We start from the raw sequence: 19,906 nt of genomic DNA on the forward strand, positions 1-19,906 counted from the left end.
TGCCTGAACTGTACCCTGTTTGACCCACTAAAGAAGTCTAAACCAAAAGTCAATCTCCTGTCATGTGTGTCCTGATCGACGCCCCGGGGGCGAATGGAGCATACTCCCATTGAACTATTCACCGTATACAGTCCTTTACCATAACCTCACTAACACAGAATGACAGACAAGTCTGAGAAAAAGGCATTTATCATGAGTTCATTGCTTCACACTCTAAGGCAGACATTCATCAAATTAGTGGTGAAAGGGGACAGCAGAGAATAGATATAGGTGGCTCTCAATTATAACATGGGGTAAGCAAGTAATAGACTTTTAAAAAGAAAACAAAAAACAAAAAGAACAGAACTAATAGATAACACATGAATTCAAATCACATTTCATAAAAATAATAAAACAGACAATAAGTTAATACTTGTAACATAACTGCTGACTAGTAGTAGAATGATGGAAGTGCTAGGGTTTGTCCAATTTTAGAATTTCTCAACTGCTGTCCTATTTTCCCAGCCCTTTCGTAAAAATGTGTAAATCTGCTAGCTCATCAAAGGAGAATGGAAGACATGTTTGATGTGGACTACGATGGGGTGACTGCTGCGGCCAGCTTCATCTTCTGTTCTGCAGGAAGTGAGTTCACAGCTCCCTGAAACTCCTGTGCGTGGTGCTCAGCGAAGCCTCGGACCAACAGAAGCAGGGTGTTTTGGGTTTCTAGACAATGGAGAGATTTTGTGAGCAAGCGCATACTAATGCAGTAAGATAAGGGACTTGCCTAACATGATTTGTGGTTCTCTTCTCACCTGCGTCAAGCTCTTTGGTTCCCAAGACATGACTGGAAGCAGATATGATGGGCTTCATTTGACTTACCACCTGAGGGGGACAACGATATCAAATATGATACAACGAAGGGACAACATAGAAATCTAGAGCACAGCGATGTTCGTGTCATGTTTCACTGCACAATTACACTGTTCAACACTGCTGAAGTAGCTATGACACAAAGCATGACCAGTGAGTACGCCCGCTGATCTTGCTGAATATTTGGTTAGAAGTAAATCACTTGGGCTGGGTTGCACCAACCTGGTTTACATTTTAAACCGGTTTAAATCAAGGTTTATCTACTAATCCTGTTGCACCAAACTTTAATCCTATCTTAAACCTAGTTTAATTGAATCCTGGTTTAAATCTAAGCCTCTGCTAATCCTGGTTTAAACCTGAGCTAAAAATGTAAATACCAGCGCAGGATTGCGGGAATACAGGAGGGCCAGGCAGCTGTACACAGTTTTATTCTCCTCCATGTCCTCCTTCAGAGGGAGACGTTCCACTAGGGCAGGAAACACCTAGGAGAAGAGAAGAGGTGTGCCTAGTCAGTGAGACACTCTGAAACACTACACTCCTTCAAAACATCTGACTGTGTCTACAGCACTCTTCCCTCATTTACACTACAGAGCCGGGCCAAGCTGAGCTGTACTGGACTGGCCTGGTTATCCACCATAGTTGCTGAAACAGTGCTGGAAAGGACAATTTGAAAGGAAAACCACAGTATGGTTTTGGTTGGCCCTGAATTGGATAAATCCACTTAGTAAGCTGCTGGCAAACTCTGCATGTTGACTGTTAAAGAATAGAACAATAAAATCTATGAAAAAAGGCGCTAATTCACAGAAACTAAAGAGAACTAAATAACTTGCAGTTGGCGCAGAACTCAGACTTTTACCAACTCCCAATGGTACATTTCCGCAAACCCTCTAGGTCACAACGCTTGCACTAGTTTTGAGTTCAGGAATAGTCCCAAAGCCAATCTACCGCATGTGATAATCACGCAATAACCGAGGTTAAGGCTGAACTCTACCTGCTCCAGAGGAACACCCTCCATGTGGCTCATGATCATCCTGCAGAGGGCAGCGCACAGGTTGTCGATCACCGCTTGGTCCTTCTCTTTAGACAGCAGGTTGGAGAAGAGGGACAGCATCATAGGGTAGTCTCTGAGACAAGTTGAGGAACAAGACACCCTGAGAGACAGACAGATAGGACAGAACCAGTGGCTACTTGTATTGGGCCCTATTACATAGTCAGTGGATAATCTTGCACACGGACATTGTGAGCACACATCTGCACACACGAGCACACGCACACAAACATCTTTAGACATTTACTGCATTGAGGACGGCAGTCACAACAGACACACACAGACACACACACACAGGAACTGAAAGGTGTAGCCTTTTCCAGAGCCTCAAGGCCAAAACTCAGAGGCTAACCAACAGCTACTTTCCCCAGGCGATCAGGCTCATGAACAAGCCTACTGTAGACAACTGACTATCATCCACAAGCACATCCCATGCATATGGACTACCTAAGCTTAAGCTCACAGTCAGTTTACTACTGTCACTTATGTCCTGTAATATTGACACTTTTTTATTGAATTATGCCTAGTGCCTTAATGTCTACAAATTGCAAGATACTGCTTATTGTAAATAATCGAAGCCCAAGAATTTTACTCTCTTACATTTGTGTAATGTGACGTAACAATAAACTTGAAACTTACTCAAAGAGAGAGCTGAGCTGTGTGTCACTCAGATAAGATAAGCTACCGACCTCCCCTTACATAAGCGGTCTCAGACATTCAGGAAAGGATACTGGGCAACGGTAGGGCCTGCGGCCTGAGCCAGTGCTCCCAGCCCAAACACGCTGTTTTGGCGCACCTCTGCGTTGCTGTCCCTCACCCCGCCCACCAGCACCGGCAGCAGCAGGTTGGCCAGCTTTCCGGCCACGGTCCTGCCCCCAGACACACCCACCAGAGAGTGCAGGGTCTCCCCAAGTGTGCCCAGGGAGAAAGAGCGGTCAGCCACCATGCACGAAGATTTCTACAAACAGAGTACACATTCTCTCATTCATTGACACTTCATATCTTTATGCTTTCATCTCAGCAGACTTAGACCGAGGGATACTTTGGTTAAATGTAAAATTACATTTGATTATTACAAACTAAAAACTCATGCATAACTTTATTTTGGTTGTTATTCACTAAATCAAGCACGACCAGGCGCCATTTGAAGAAGAAGGAACATTGTGGGCTTGCTTGTTTGTGGAAATAGATTAAAGATGGTTTGGACAATAGACAGATTTGCTGGCTAGTCAGAGGTTAGCATATATGCAGATAGATAGAGAGATGAGAGAGAGGAAGTATAGACAGATCAATACAATTAAGAGTTTCATAAGTATGACTTATACTGGGACAGCAGTAGTGAATGGCAATAAGAAGAAAGGATGATGGCTGAGTAGTTGAAATAAAGTGATATAGTAGTATGAACAGTGGATTAAAGGACACAAAGACGAGAGAGAGAGAGAGAGAGAGAGAGAGAGAGAGAGAGAGAGAGAGAGAGAGAGAGAGAGCGACAGACAGAGAGAGACAGAGGCACCCTGACTCACAGCCTTGTTCATGATGAGGGGCAGCAGCTCGATGAGGTAAGGGGAGAAGACGTCGGCGGGCACGGCAGACGCCAGTAACGGGATGCCCTCGCCGGCAAACTCCTGCAGCATGGCGTCATACTCCGCCTGCTGCTCCTCATCCTCCGCCTCGTCTCCTCCTCCACCCTGACACACCGTCTGTATGGGGAAGAGGGGACAGGAGGGTCACTGAGACATTCTAATACACAGCAAAATGACTGGCTGGGTTCTGTCAGGCAGCCATATTGTTCTCCAAATATGTTTAACTGGTTGAAACAACAAAGAGAATCAGGGGGGCGGAGGATGGCCAGTTACCGGTCATTTAAGAAATAAAATACAGACATATAAGACGCTGCTTAAGCGATTGCATCATAACGACAGTCGTCTCCAGAACAGATGAAAGCTGTCTGGAGACAACCATAGCAAAAGCTTGTATTGGAATTTCCTTAGGTATCTAAAATGTAGCTAGTTTGTTGGGTAATTGAGCTTTTCATTTGATATATACAATACTGGCAAGGCAAGGAAAGTTTATTTGTATATAACATTTCATACAACTGGGGCAATTCAAAGTGCTTTACATATACGTATATTGCTTGTTAGGTGATATTCTCCCGATCTGTTTAAGTGGTGGCCGTCTCTTCTGAATAACTCTCAGCCTCCAGTAAATGTTCCAATGGTGAATAAATGTCATCCCTTTAAGTTTGCACGCTCCAGCGAGCCAAGTGTCAAGGCTTAGGAGTTGGCTAAATTCGGCCTACCGTGGGGAGGACTCCTGAGATGAATGTATCAATCTCAAGCTTGCCAAGTTTATTGAAAAGTTCTATAAAATCACGTCTCAAGTCTTGTGAGCCCATTTTACGAGAATCGATTGTTCCCACATGCAATATGAATCGCTTTGTCTCTGGGTGATCAGACAGTGTCTTTTCCAAATCTTTTGTTGTGTGTGAAACCATTGCATTGGGAAGACAGTGGATATGTCATTTTTTACCTTTAACGTTTCTGATCGTCAAGTCTCCAATAAACAAAGTATCATTTGGAGGTGAAGGCGGTGGGGTCTGTTCCAGGGCGTACTAGCTCTGTGTGGTTTGACTGGTGTCTCCGCTCCGTGTCCACGGGAGCCCACTGCTTTCCAGGCCTGTCCATCACCAGTGTCATTAAATTATTTGTTTTGTCTGGAACCTTTTTATCAGGGGGGTAGCATAAATCTAGCTCTTTTCCCATCCCGCTTCTGATGGCTGGATTACCAATCAACAAAGTATCTCTGTGAGGTGAAGATGGAGCTTGCCTCGGCTCCGTGTCGGAGTGCCTCTGACTCTTATCCGGGCGTTGTGCAGTCATGCAAGGCCGCAAGTTAGTTAATGATAGGCTTCGGTTGGCTGCTTTTCAGTGATTTCTGTAGCCTGTGGAATCTTTCCGGGGGATGATTAATCTGTCCAGTGAATTTTGCAACTGTCAGCTGTCTCATTAGCTCTGGAAAATGTGAATTATAATATTGATCCTTTAGAAAGGCTTGCGTAAGCGGAGGATCATTAGCGTAGCGAGTTTCCAGGGCAGCGAATCTTCTTTGCAGGCTATATTCTAATAAGTCGACTCTCTTTGAAAGATCCACACAGCTAACAGATAGTAGGCATAGTAAAAATAGTAGAGAGCAAAAAACGAGCGAGGAAGAAAGCAGATCTACTCTACTCAGAACCAGGAAGTAGTACTACTGGAGACCCAAGCCGGCCCAGCTTATCTCACCTTCTTCTTCAGTACGTCGCAGATGGCCTGGCTGATCTCTTGCAGGCGTCCGGGTGCCTGCAGCGCATCCCCCTGGCAGGCCTTGAGCACCGCGTTCATGGCCTCCAGCACGCCCATCACCACCTGCGTTATACATGACATTTACATTATCCTGTATCATCACATTATCATACCATTATTTGACCAATTTAACTATATTATAACATCATGATTAGGGCATAGAACACTATGGATATATATATATATATATATATATATATATATATATATATATATATAGCTGTTTCACTGTTCACAGCTATATTTATAGCTGTTTCACTGTTTATTGTTTTGTGCGTTTGTCTTTCTGACTCTGTTCCGTTTGTCCCATTCCCTTGTAAAGCGACCATGGGTCTGTGAAAGGCGCTATATAAATGTAAGTAATTATTATTATTATTATTAAACTTGGTGCGCAGGTCCATTAGACTCAGACACATGCAAATCAACCAACATTGGCGAGCAACCGCCATTATTTTGATACCTCTTGATGTGGTTCACCAAAATCTCTTAAAATGTTATACACATGCCATACATGTAAAAACTGATTTCATCAAAGACAGTCTCTACTCTATTGCTATAAATGGCTCATCATCATCATCATAATCATCACCTGCCGCTCGCGCTCCTTGCGTATTGCCTCCAGGAAGCTGGGCAGCACCACTTCTAGAAGCTTCTGGAGGACTAGGAGGGACAAACAAAGCAGCATGTTAGCTAACAACCTTTTATGGAAAGTGGGCACAGAGCAGTGATTGGGATGAAGAGAGAGAGAGGGAAGGGGGGGGTTTATACCCCGACGGTTGGTTTCTGAGGGACTCTCCTGACACACTTTGTGCTGAGCTCGGCAGAACTGGCCCATGGCCCCGAAAGCGGCCCTCCGCACATCCTGGTGGGGGAACTGACAGGGGGAGGCGGGCAAACAGAGGGTGTACACGGTAAGAGATGCCTCCGTTACTCACTCATAATATACAGTAGCACACTTATTCATACTCACATAGTAGCTAGCATACATCATTTAATCAGACATCCATTTACCGACACACACAACACCCTCCTCCTCCTCCTCCTCCTCATTCTCCTTCTTAAGAAGGACAGAGCAAGCAGAGCTACTTACATCCTTCAGCTTATAAACCTGCTGGAAGCTGGACTCGAGGAAGGGCTGGAAGGCAGCACTGAGGAGTGGGTTCAGAACAGAAGAGTCAGAACCATAGCGGATATCCCAGTGTCCTATATCTATGGTGAGAACCGAGTGAGTGAGACTCCTAACTATCGACAGCAGCTATTAATTACTATGTTCCAAAAAGGACTGACTCCATGGCCATTCCTGTAGATCTGGAAAGAATTTGATAGGTGGTGGCAAAATGGCCACTCTACTATCCTCATCAGAGTACACGGTAGAGCTGTTATTATTTGCCCTTCATCCATCTCACTCCTCTCAGATCTATAGGAGTATGTGGCTGGAGGTTGATTTGGGATTCAGCAGCATGTGTATGTGTGTTACCCAGTGTTGAAGGCAATCTCTCCTAGGGCGTCGCAGGCGTCCTCTTTCTCAGCAATGTAGGCGTTTTCTACACTGAACCTGTGGGAGAAGAGAGAGAGAGAGAGAGATCATGAGTGTGCTTGTAGAAATAGCATGGCCCCTTTCTTTCATTCTCTCCATGGCTTCATCCACATACAGTACGGTGCTTATAGAAATTATTCAGCCCTCTTTCAACACTTTCTTCTTTTGTTTCCCCAGAGCATCAAACAACTGATCTGCACACCCTATTGGACACTTTCAAATGTAAAGAAGACAGCTGCAGTAAAGGCCTGGCAAAACATCACAAAGGAGGAAACCCAGCATTTGGTGATGTCCATGGGTTCTCGACTTCAGGCAGTCATTGCCTACAAGATTCTCGACAAAGTATTAAACATTTGCATTTTATTTATGATTACGTTAATTTGTCCAATTACATTTGAGCCCCTGAAAATAGAGGACTGTGTATATCTTTTTTTGTAATTCCTAAACCTTTCAATATTTTTGTTCAACAACTTAAATTAAAACTGAATGCATGTACTTAAATTGCATCTTGATTTTTTTCCTTTCAAATCCATTGTGGTGGCATACAGAGCCAAAATTATGGAAATTGTGTCACTATCCAAATATTTCCGGACCTAACTGTACAACCATACTTGTATAATGCTGGCTACAGTTTACCACAGGTTGGGCCATGTACATTAGCTAAAAAGTCAGGACACAACATAAATGAAACCTATAATGATTGGGAACGAACACATCTCGTTTAAGTCTGTTAAAACTAAGCCTGTTTTGAACTGGCTGCAATCTCCGAGTAGTGGAGTAGAAACGCCCACAGATGATCTATCCAGGCCGATCTTGGTGGAATCTCAAGACAAAATGGCTGTGTGTGTGTCTGTATGCCACTTCACACACACGGCTACTACTTACGTGCAGCGGCGCAGGTCTGGGTCGACCCACTTTGGGAACCTCGGGTCTATGGCATCGGTGAGATTGAGGCCCAGCAGAACACACTCAGCTGCGAGTGGGCTGAACACGTCTTTCCCGATGGTGCGTGCCTGCACTGACAACGTATCTGCCACGGGGACCGAGGATACATATCATCAACCTCCGTTTCTCCAACCCAGGACACACTTGTGGTAAATTAAACTAGGATGACGCTGCAGTGACATGCAGCTTGTACATGAGTGAAGTCAAAATGCGAAGAAAAACACAACACGTGTTTTAATAGGCTAGGTGCACGATCTCCACTACTTCCTGAAAGGCACCTTGCATGAACATATCCTGTCTCACTCTATTGGTTTAATTGATTAATCAGCAGTGCACTGTGTGTTCCAACAGTTTACCGCACAGCTGATTAATCAATTCAACCAATAGAGTGAGACAGGATATGTTCATGCAAGGTGCCTTTCAGGAAGTAGTGGAGATCGTGCACCTAGCCTATTGACAACATGAAAGATGACAAGATAGCAGCATTAGCGCTAGCTCACCCAGAGCCTGTGTCTGCAGGGACCTCATCTCGTCACGGGTGTCTGTGAGGAAGCCCTTCAGACTCTCGATGACGGGGGGGAAGTAAGGCACCAGCATCTCTTTAGTAGCGTTGGCTGAACCGCAAGAGGAAGGGAGGGGGGTTAATACAGTCTGAAAGGTTTACTACCCTGGTGGGTGTATTAACAAACAGAGTCTGACGTGGCTACCAATCCTCATCTCAATCTGCACTGACACGAAAGAACATAATAGCTAAAGCAATATGGTAAATGTCCACTAAGGGAACATGCTTTTTCCTAACCCTAACCCAATAATAAACTGTTAGCTGTGATATAACTAACTTTCTAAGTGTTACCAATACTAAGCTGATGTTCTGTGTGCTACCAGTGATCACAAACGTGTTCATTATTAGCAGTAATAAGCATTACCTATGGCTCCGGTGGCGCTGACCGCCAGCTCTTTGAGATGGAGACTGTCTGCGTTGCTCAAGGCGGACAACATTGTCTCCATGAGAGTGGGCAGGTAGGTGGGCAGGTAGGGTTGGATCTCTTGAGAGAGGGAAGGGGTTGAATGGTGTCAGTGAAAACCCACAACAAAGAATCTTTGATTGACCAGTTAAAAATCCCGTCTCCGAGTGGAGGCATAGCCATAGTAGATTCAGGTGAAGTGAACGGGCAGCACTCTCACCCAGGTCCTCCAGGAAGTTCTTCAGGGCGTAGAAAGCCTTGGTGACGTGGCCTATCTTGGACTGGTTTAGTGCTGACATGTAGCCCAGCAGCAGCGGCATCAGCTCATTGCTGTCCTTACTGACCTCAGGCTGAGAGGAAGGGGGGGGTTAGATAGGCTGTCCTTACTGACCTCAGGCTGAGAGGAAGGGGGGGGTTAGATAGGCTGTCCTTACTGACCTCAGGCTGAGAGGAAGGGGGGGGTTAGATACTTACTGACCTCAGGCTGAGAGGAAGGGGGGGGTTAGATAGGCTGTACTTACTGACCTCAGGCTGAGAGGAAGGGGGGGGTTAGATACTTACTGACCTCAGGCTGAGAGGAAGGGGGGGGTTAGATACTTACTGACCTCAGGCTGAGAGGAAGGGGGGGGGTTAGATACTTACTGACCTCAGGCTGAGAGGAAGGGGGGGGGTTAGATACTTACTGACCTCAGGCTGAGAGGAAGGGGGGGGTTAGATACTTACTGACCTCAGGCTGAGAGGAAGGGGGGGGTTAGATACTTACTGACCTCAGGCTGAGAGGAAGGGGGGGGTTAGATAGGCTGTCCTTACTGACCTCAGGCTGAGAGGAAGGGGGGGGGTTAGATACTTACTGACCTCAGGCTGAGAGGAAGGGGGGGGGTTAGATAGGAGCTCTAAACAAGTCCACATCTCAATATACAAACCTGTTCAGCAGCTAGAATGTCTTTTCAAAGGATGCCTCTCAATCTCATTATTAATACGGTTAAATCTGAAAAAATCCCGACTGATCACGTCCGGTCTGACTGACCTGTAGGTGTTCAGAGAACTGTCCTAAAGCAAAGAGGCCTGCGCTGCGGACCACCTGGTTACTGTCTGACAGACTCTGGCACACTGTCTGCAGCATGGAGGACAACAACCTGACACAGACAGACACACACACACACACACACACACACACACACACTTAACTACTGGACACATCTACAAGTGAATGAAAAGGAGAAGAAGAGGAGACATACAAAACTAACTGGGACTTTAACATGGGAAACAGTCCCAGTTAGTTGCAGTGTGCTTGTCTAGGGGACTTGAACAGGAGTTGTACTCACTTGGTCTGTATGTGGTCGGCGCAGCCTTCCGCCAGCCCGGCCATACACATCAGTCCAGCCTTCCTCTCGTAGGGGTTCTCACTGGCCAAGCATGCCTGAGTGAGGGACATCTGGGCCACAAGAGAGACAGCAGCACTTTATCATTTTTCTCATATTATTTTAAAAAAAGGAAAAAAACGTTTTTCTTCAGAGAGAAAACTCAAGGGATGACAGATGAGAGAATAAATAGAACAAGGCCACACAAACATGATAAATTGTTTAACGGATGCCTGTCACTTCACCAGTATTCAGAGTGATGACTGGAGACCTCCATTTGTTGATGTTAGTGTAACAGTGTTTGTGTGTTTGTGTGTTTAGTCAGGAATTTAGAATCATCAGAATATCAAAATGTTTATATGAAAGAGCTTACATATTGAATATAACATATTTGGAAGACATAATTGGTGTAACTGTAGATAGTCTGCTGTAAAACTTCACTTATCCCGCGCGAATGCATCACATGAAACACAGGCGTCGAGGGGGGGATTTCTAAATTACGGACCTCACCACATAATACTAGTCCCGTGCGAATATTGCTTGATGGATATTCAAAGTACTTTGATACTGTTTTTTTTGTTTTTTGCTTGCTTGCCCTCACCTTTCTGAAAATGAAATCCATTAAACAATGAATCAAGTTTGTATTGTCTAAATAGAATAACAGAAACAATAGAATGTCAGGTGCCAGGTGTAAGCTGAAATGTCTTGTGGACATACAGTATTCCGAGACGCTGAGCCCGACAACTATCATTTTACACAACTAAAACATTTATTATATAATAAATCATCAGGTTGAAAGAATATCATCAAACAGTACACATTTGAAGCAGGCACGTAAAGAATACCTCTGTGTCATTGGCTGGCATAACAGGAGAGAAACTCTGGGTGTGGCCCCCATCTTCCCCTGACCTCAACCCTACTGAGAACCTTTGGAGCATCCTCAAACAAAATATATATGAGGGTGGGAGGCAGTTCTCATCAACACAGCAGCTCTGGGAGGCTATTCTGGCATCCTGCAAAGAAATTCAAGCAGAAACTGTCCAAAAACTCACAAGTTCAATGGATGCAAGAATTGTGAAGGTGATATCAAAGAAGGGGTCCTATGTTAACATGTAACTTGACCTGTTAAGATGTTTTTGTTTGAAATAGCTTTTGATTTCAGTAAATATGACCTCCTAATATGACCTCCTAACCCTAAATTCATCAAATTACCATTTTTAGTTCTTTACAACCTATAAAATGTTTTGAAACTCTGTTGTGCATAATAATTTGGAACAGTGCATTTTGAGCTTTTTATAAAATAAAAAAATACTGTTATCATTGGGAGGTTTGTTCAATAAAATTTGAATTATACTCTAACGGTTGATGACTTGAAAATTATACTGATTGTCATTTGCATCGACTATTTAGGAAAATCTGAGAAAAATATAATTTGCATAATAATTTGGAACGAGGTGTATACTAACCAGCTGTTGGAATAGTTTCTCTGGGGGCATGTAGAGAGCCAAAGTGTCAATAACCTGCTGACAAAGACAATATTTTTATTTGAGGAAAATAAAGAGAAAGAAAGATGTCAACCTAACAGTACCTGACATAATGGGCCCTATTATGCACTTCATAAGGGCGGCTACACACTAGACGACTTTTCAAGTTGTAACATCTCTGAGCCTCTCACACTAAACGACCGTCGTGCTGGTGTCCGTGTCGCAGCGGCGTGCAGACGTCGCAGCACAGCGCAGACTACAGGATGTGTTAACGACGGGGGCTCACAGACTACAAGATTCTTCACTTGGTCAGGACGATTCCTTGACATGGACATAAACACACCTGCTACCTTCTTTGAAAGAAATCGCGATTTATTCAGTGAAAACTAGTACACCATTCAACATAGCATAACAATAGCATAGCATTCGCGGACACAGTCAGTCAATGCACCTAGCACAACAATAGCATAGCATTCGCGGACACAGTCAGTCAATGCACCTAGCACAACAATAGCATAGCATTCGCGGACATAGTCAGTCAATGCACCTAGCACAACAATAGCATAGCATTCGCGGACACAGTCAGTCAATGCACCTAGCACAACAATAGCATAGCATTCGCGGACACAGTCAGTCAATGCACCTAGCACAACAACTAGCGCCGTAGCTAAAGGCTATTATCACTCATTTCCCCGACCTCTCATTGGCTGTGCTGTCCACACGGGTCGTTGCCCATCTCAGACTAGCAGAATGTAGATTCCGTCGGCCGATAAAATGAAACATGTTTGAAAAGATCTGGAGCCCTGCGACGGCCCTAACGACGGGGTCGGCGGTCCTCCGATTGCGTCTCTGAGCCTGTCACATTAAACGAGCGTCGGAGACGGCGCGTCCCCGGGTTTGCAACGACTGGAGGATTTTGTCGCCGACCGCAAAAACTGGTCGGCGACAGCTAAATCGGGGTTAAAATCGTCTAGTGTGTAGCCGCCTTAAGTCTTAAGCAATAAGACGAGGCGGTAGATCTAAACTTAAGACGTGGAGGCGTGGTCAAGGCCACTTTGCTATTATGCGTGCGGTAGTGGGCGCCTAAGACCCGGCGCTAAGCCCAGAAATTAGTCATGGGTGTGTTTTGGGCGTCTTCTCAATCAACCCAATCAGTGTGCCAGGTGCCATTCCCTTTAAGAACCGGCTGCGTTAAGTCATAAGCGCTATGCTATTATGCAGTTCATAGGCGCTAGACTTCATGCACGTTTTGAAACACGAGCGCGCCTCCGCGGTTTGCGCATGCGCGCCGACCGACTTCTTAAGAAGTGGGTCAGCGCGCATGCGCAAACCGCGGAATAGCAAAGTGGCCTTGACCACGCCTCCACGTCTTAAGTTAAGAACTTTTCAAACCACTTCTTAGCGCTAGGCGCAAAGTCAGATCGCATAATAGCAGGGGCGCCTAGCGCACTTCATTAACATATGAACACTCCCACAATGAGTAATATATGCACGGGAGTCTTACGTCTTATGTGTGGGCGCCTAGCGACACCTGCATAATAGCAGTAGCGCGTATGAAGCGCATAATAAGGGTTGCGGTAGGTCTTAACCTGGCGGTGCGTCTTAATTAAGACTTAAGACGGCAAGTTAAGAAGTGCATAATAGGGCCCAATGTGTTTGACACATATTGGGCCAAACACAGATTAAGCCTAAAATTTACTAAAAAGAGTTTACAAACAATTCAGTTTTTCAGTTTTCAGAAGTCGTCCTAGTATGTGTTCAGGAAACTGTCCTATTATGTCTGCTGTGTATCACGCAATGTTGTGAACTGCTGTGGCGCAGCGGTCTAAGCATTAGCCTCTAGTGCAAGCTGCCCACCGGGGACTGGGATCGAATCCCGGTCTCGCCAGACCCGGATATGGCCGGGGCTCACAGGGAGCGGCATATTGATCCGTCGCGCAACACCGCCCCCGTCTGGTGCTGGAGTAACGGTGTCGGGCTCGAGGAGCCAGACAGCTAGTCTGCCTGGCGATCTCCTCTGGGGCTGCCGGCCACGGGGTCGTGCGGCGGATCCTACGCAATAGGCAGGGGATAATTGGATGCTAGGTTGGGTACAATTGGATACCAAATTGGGTGAAAAAGGGATAAAATAAAAAAATAAAATAAAAAAAAGAGGCACTAAAAGGATCACCCCAGCCGCGAAGTGTTTGGGACTGTCGGTGTCGTCCTCTGTGTCTTTCTCCTCGTCCTCAGGGTCCTCCTCCCCAGGCGGGGGTGCTGCGCTCAGCACGGCGAAGACCGTCTGCAGGATGGGGCCCAGCAGCTTCTGCTTCAACACCGTCTAAAGGGGAGGGAGAGTCATCACCAGCTCCGTATACTTTCAATGGCAAAAACGGAAAAGTGCAATGCATGCAGAGATGGCTTTCTTTTCTTCATTTCTCCAATGAAAAACTGCTGCAGCGTCCCAATTATCTACCGTCTTCTGCCTAGTACGGAGTGTGCACATTACTAGATGGATCACAAAACGGATGACGTCTTGTAATGCGTGGCATTGCACAAAAGCATGCTACAGGGGGAAAGGTAGAGCATTGTAACACAGCCTGAGTGTAAAGGGCAGAAAATGGATGAGGAAAGGATGGCACATCCTGAGTTTAAGGAGGGAGAGAAGTCACTGGGGGTTATATTAGGCATAGAGGAGCAGTATGTAGGGCATCCATTTATAGTATGGTTATAGTCAGGGGTGCACATAACTGGTGCGCCAGTGCGCATGCGTCGCCAAAATGCATGCTGCGCGGCAGATCAGCCGCATGAACGCGCTCTTGCGCACAAACAGCTGGAAACGCTGGGAGAGGAATTTACTTCCTCAAAATCCAACTGCTGACTGCTGACTGCTGCATCACTGCAGTGCAAGCCCCACTAAGTAACTATTTGCCGTCCCCTCAGCCGAAGGCCCGACGAGTAATCCATCACAACAGTCGACCGACGACGACCACGGCGACTCCCCTCACGAAAACATTCGGAAAGTATCGTAACTCGTACTTTCATTCCGCATATCGCGTATCGCACGGTTATCACGCCGCCACGTGAAAATTCAGACCCCTGACCCAGGGAATATGGTTGGGAATTCTATTAGGAAAAAAAAAAGGCTTTGTTGCACAATCAAAATAATGAGCTATTTAAAGTGATAGCCTACAACATCCTCTACCATGGTTGAAATTGAGGACAGTATTAACAGCAGTCAAGAGAGCATTGATGATGATTAAGCTTTGTAGCATAAATAAATGCTTAGGCTGTAACTTTTTGTTGAAAAGTTGATTTCAGTGTTTACAGAACAGAGCAGTGCTTAAAGAGATATCAGTTGATTTCATTGTGTTTAAAGGAGTCTGACAGACTTTCATGCTTAAAGAGCAGTCATTTGATTGTGCATTTGTTTCTTTTGTTTTGCACACAATAATTTGTTCGTTCATCTTTATTTATGAATAAATGTCGTTTTGCTAATATAAGTTATCCATGTATCCCTTTTTTATCCATCCTGTGGGACGGGTCGTGACTCGCGAGCTCGGGGAGCACCAAGCAGCATCCCTAGGTGCTCCTCTGAGCACTGGCCCCAAAAAGTTATGTGCACCCCTGGTTATAGTTTACCTTGCTCTTAAGTCTGATGAGAAAATTGATGCATGAGAGAGCCTGGACCCGCAGGGAGTCGCTGAGTGTGATGTCTGCGCTGACCTTGAGAGAGACACACACACACACACACTTCATTGAACTGCAAACAGAAATGCTGCATAAATCCACAAGAGATACTGTATGCTGCATGTATTGGTCAACATTACAGCCAGCTAAAAAATGTACGAATGAAAGGCTCACAAGAGTATGAGCTTAAAAAAACAACTGAAGTGTCAATTAAAAATGTGAATTTCACACCCAGTCAATCATGTCTGTTGGCTTAAGAAATTGTCATAATCAAAAAAGCTACTTCTTTTTGAGCATTTTAATTCTAAATGACTCTTGCCCAATCGGAATATTGAGCATATTCTGATTAATTAATACAGGAATATGGTGTGCATGTAAATGTAGTCACTGTGTTCTCACCTCCAGGCAGAAGTGGACGATTTCAGTGATGATTTCAGGCACAATGATGGACACTTCGCTCTCCATCAGCTCATCGTACACCTCCGTACATTCGTACACCTTCATGGCCTCGCTGGCCTGGTCCTGCACAATACACACAAAGGGCTCTAAATACATCCAGATAATGTGGCTTACGAGCTAGAATAGATCTGACATCCTAATCCAAAGCATCCAAGCCATTCCAGGCCAAATTTTCCAAAATTGGCAAATAAAGGTTAATGGCAAAGAGAGACATGAGCGTGCAACTTTCACTTCATATTGAGTTTAACTCACCTGAAGGTTTGCATTACTTCAAAACATTCTTTATTATAAATGTGTGTCTGTAAAACATCTGTCTTGCTCTGGCTAGATGTGTCATACTATGTGGTAGCTGTACATTTCTGGAACTTAATACCCAGCTCTATCAAACAATGTTCCACTCTGACAGGCTGATAGATAACCAATCATGTGACCACTGACCACAGACCCAAAACGTATTTCTTTCGGGTTATTATATATCATCTTTTTTTATGATGTAATGTTTTCTCGAGTGTAAAGTGTGATGTTTTTATTTCCTGTAGTTCTATTTTATGTGATTTTACTATGTCCTGTAATTCTGTGATGTTTTTATTTCCTGTAGTTCTGTTTTATGTGATTTTACTATGTCCTGTCAGGGCTTGACATTAAGCTTTTTCAGGTACTTGTCCTTTGGACAAGTGAACTTATCTGTTACTTGTCCGAGAGCTCCAGTTACAAGTCCACAGCACACCACACACACACACACACACACACACACACACACACACACACACACACACACACACACCACAGCACAGTTCTACTGAGGGAATGACATATCAGCACATAACAAACCTGGTCTGCTTGGATGAGGTGTCTGAGGGCAACGATCAGTCTTGGGACGAGGGAACGCATGAAGTTCTGGAAGACATGTCATTACAGCTGTCAATCAATGAATGCGGAATGAGGAAAGACTGAACATGTGCTCATCCAACATGATGCATTGAGGGTCTCCCACACAATCATGCTGCCCACCCAAACCGTGCACTTTACATTATTTACTGCACATTCTCTGCTTTCCTCAGAGGTAACACAATGTTTTTCCGGGCCAGTTCAGCCCGCTTTAAAACAGCTACGCAATGTGAAAAGGAAATATTCGCATGGTATGGGTCACGGGCAGAATAGGGTGAAATGTAAGAATTTAAGTGGGCAATAATGACATGTGACTAGAGGGGACTCACCATCTCCTCTGTGCTGGTGTGTGACCGCTTGGTCATGGCGGTAAGAGTGAGGATGCAGTAGTACAGTGCATTGGGGTTGTTCAAGTCCTCCAGTACAGTGCCGAACAGCTCCAGCAGCTGGCGGTAGTGGGGCTTGAAGGACTCCGGGTTCGACTCCACCACTTTGCTGAGCAGGAGGAGACCCACCTGAGAGGAGGGGGACAAGAGTAGAATAAGTTACAATAAGTAAAAACTCTTCAGTCCATGAAGAAAGACCCAACAGTGAATCTATTCAGAAGTAATTTCAAAGTCAAATTATCTCACAAGGGAAATGTGTTTGGTGGTGCATAGCAAAACACAATAGTTTCAAAAAGATGCATCACCCAATTGACATATTTGTAAATGCACTGGCCCCCCAAAAAATCATATTTAAATAAAATAAAATATTAATAACAATTATTATCACAACATGCTCTACATTATGTAGAGTTTGAAGGACAAGTTCTGCTTAGGATTGATGTTTGATAAACCAGAGGGTTCACTGTGGATTAAAAATCATAAAATAATTTAAGTCTCAAGTCCACCACCATTTTAAAAAGCGAACCGTAAACTGATAACATGCAACAACAATGTATCTCTCATTACTCATTGAGGTGGTGGTGTAGCCTACCTGCCTGTCCGTTGGGTTATTACTCTTGGTAAACTCATTGAGCAGGGTGAGAAGAGCTGGCCAGCGGTCAGGTGTCTCATGTTTGACCATCACAGCACTGAGCTGTGAGAGGGAGTGACGCACTGTGTGTCTGCAACAGAGATACCACATTTACCATAAAAGACCAAAGCAAGGGGGTTGTTCATTGTATTATTAATTGTGTTTATGGTAGGATAAGCATAAAACTGGGTGCCATGACCCATTGGTTTTCATGTAGGCCAAACAAAGTTGGCCTAAAGTTTCAACATCAAATGCCACCTACATTGTCTTTCATATCAATACAAAAAGCTTACTCTGTCTCCTGTTGGAAAGCTTGCAGGACCCCTGCCTTCAGACTATGGAAAAACAAAAACAAAATAAGAAAATAACATCTCAAACACAATGAAGCGTTATGGAATGAGAAGCCGTGGTATATCGTGGATATTGGCACAGCTAGCGGGGTGGTTAGTTACACCAAACAGTTGAAAACAGGTCATCATCCATGATTTGTTGTCCAAGACAGTAGAAGAGGAAGGGCTTGGCCAGTACTACAGGGAAATAATTGGCAATGTTGTAGCCTATGACCATTACTTTAGCTACGTTTTCCCATTCATCTGTCATGTCATGTCTTGTCATAGGTATTCTCACAGCGTTTCCGCAAGTGCATTTCATAACAAAGGTCTCCCAGTATTCACTTAAAGCATCACGCAGGACTCCACCAGTGTCTTCTCCCTTCTCTGTGGTACCATTGGGTAGAACCATCGCCACCTCCAAGAGAGTGTCATCAACAGATAGACGACCATCCTTACAGGATTAGCAAAGTTAATTATTAGGTTAACACGATATACGGATTATTAGGTTAACACGATATACCACGGCTTCGAGTTCCAAGAAGGAGGAGGCTTTCCATCATTTGTTTCCTATGCCTCCTATGCTATGACCCCCCCAAAAATACACAATGGAATAATCAACTCTTATTATTTCGTTTATGTAACAATTTTCTACTCTAACCTCTCTCTGTTATCCGGGCTAATCTTCTTCCAGCTAATCTTCTTCCTCAAAATCTCTGCGGCTGACTGGCGAATCTGAGAGAGATGGATTTATAATGCCCGGATGAAGGTGACGGTAGCAAAGACAACACATATCATTGACAACTCAACACAAGGTGAGCAAACCTGTAAGCAAACCTGTAAACCCCATTAGCCTCAACCTGTAAACCTCATTAGCCTCAACTGATTCTGAACTCTTCTCCGATGTGAGGGTTAGGGGACCCATGTTTGTACTTTGTTCATACCTGTGGATTCTGGGAGCTCGTCATGACAGCACACAGAGCTGGAATGAAGGCTGGGTCTCTGAAAGCCTGCTCCATCTGAGCAATGGCCTAAAACAAATGAATGAATGAATGGACTTTATTGTCATTGCTACAGTACAGGTACCAAACAACGAAATTTAGGAGGGGTGGCTCCCCTCCTAAAGAGAGGAAACAAACAACACTGTAACAGTGTTTTGCCAAGTAGTAACAAATCTATATGAACATGAATGCTGACCACTGGCACTGTAGACACAGGGGACTGTCACGTGTATGAGTGACAGAAGAATAGCCTGCAGTGTCAGCTGTCAAAGACACACTGCATTTTGATCACACTTCTAATCAATTTCTCATCTAGTAGTGACATTAGACTGGTAACTGATGTGTAGCAGTTGGTAGTAAACGGGCTAGCCCAGGGTCACCAAAGCTTTGCCACTAATGACGGTTGGTACTAATGGTTAAACACACGGTCGTGCCCATCCCGTTTGACCAGATCAATTAAGACAGGTCTATCTGTTCACATTACCTGCTGAATGACGGCATTGTCAGGCTGGGTGAGCTGTAACAGAATCTGCTCTAGTCCCTCTGACATTTTGTCTCTTCCGAGATGATCAGCGTGAAACGGCAAGCGAAACTTCAAAACAAAACAACAAAGTTGACCCTTATACAGCAGCTGTGTCAGTAAGCAAATATAAGATTAGCATATGACAGCAGATCCTCACTATCTAGTAAAATAGCTTAGATAGTTCAATCTATCTATAGTTTAATCTAGCTATGTTAGCTAACGTCTATGTTAGCTAACGCCTTACCTTAGAAAGGACTTCCAACTCCGGTGGCGGTTGGGATTGGAGTGTCGCTCCCCGACCGTTTCGTTCCGTCAGGTCGCCTCGCGGGACGAGAAGGGTCCAGCTGCGGACATCACGCCTATCACCCGGAAGCTTGATGGACCATATTTGGTTGGAGCGCGTCATCACAGAAGTAACCGCGAGAAACCGCGAGATTTTGAAGGATCTTAAAGCAAGAGAGATTTTAAAGGACATTTAACACGAAGAGGA

The 19,906-nt window shown here is 44.7% G+C and overlaps 1 protein-coding gene across 1 annotated transcript; it reads right to left on the bottom strand.

Annotated features, from left to right (window-relative positions):
* Window positions 1-205: 205 nt before the first annotated feature.
* LOC308164516 (importin-4-like) lies at window positions 206-19,443 on the bottom strand (the record flags this gene model as incomplete). Its single annotated transcript, XM_080538586.1, has 28 exons — window positions 206-702; window positions 792-861; window positions 1,227-1,331; window positions 1,841-1,973; window positions 2,629-2,855; window positions 3,421-3,597; window positions 5,179-5,301; window positions 5,828-5,898; window positions 6,007-6,112; window positions 6,329-6,386; window positions 6,716-6,793; window positions 7,661-7,805; window positions 8,221-8,334; window positions 8,647-8,766; window positions 8,900-9,035; window positions 9,713-9,821; window positions 10,011-10,120; window positions 11,513-11,566; window positions 13,701-13,850; window positions 15,152-15,235; window positions 15,599-15,721; window positions 16,490-16,555; window positions 16,876-17,061; window positions 17,525-17,654; window positions 17,857-17,898; window positions 18,554-18,627; window positions 18,837-18,923; window positions 19,378-19,443. 28 exons carry the CDS (start codon window positions 19,441-19,443, stop codon window positions 572-574), a joined length of 3,075 nt encoding a protein of 1,024 aa, XP_080394712.1. The 3' UTR covers window positions 206-571.
* Window positions 19,444-19,906: the final 463 nt, after the last annotated feature.

This window comes from Nansenia antarctica, assembly GCF_963989245.1.
Source record: "Nansenia antarctica genome assembly, chromosome: 8".
Taxonomy (NCBI): domain Eukaryota; kingdom Metazoa; phylum Chordata; class Actinopteri; order Argentiniformes; family Microstomatidae; genus Nansenia; species Nansenia antarctica.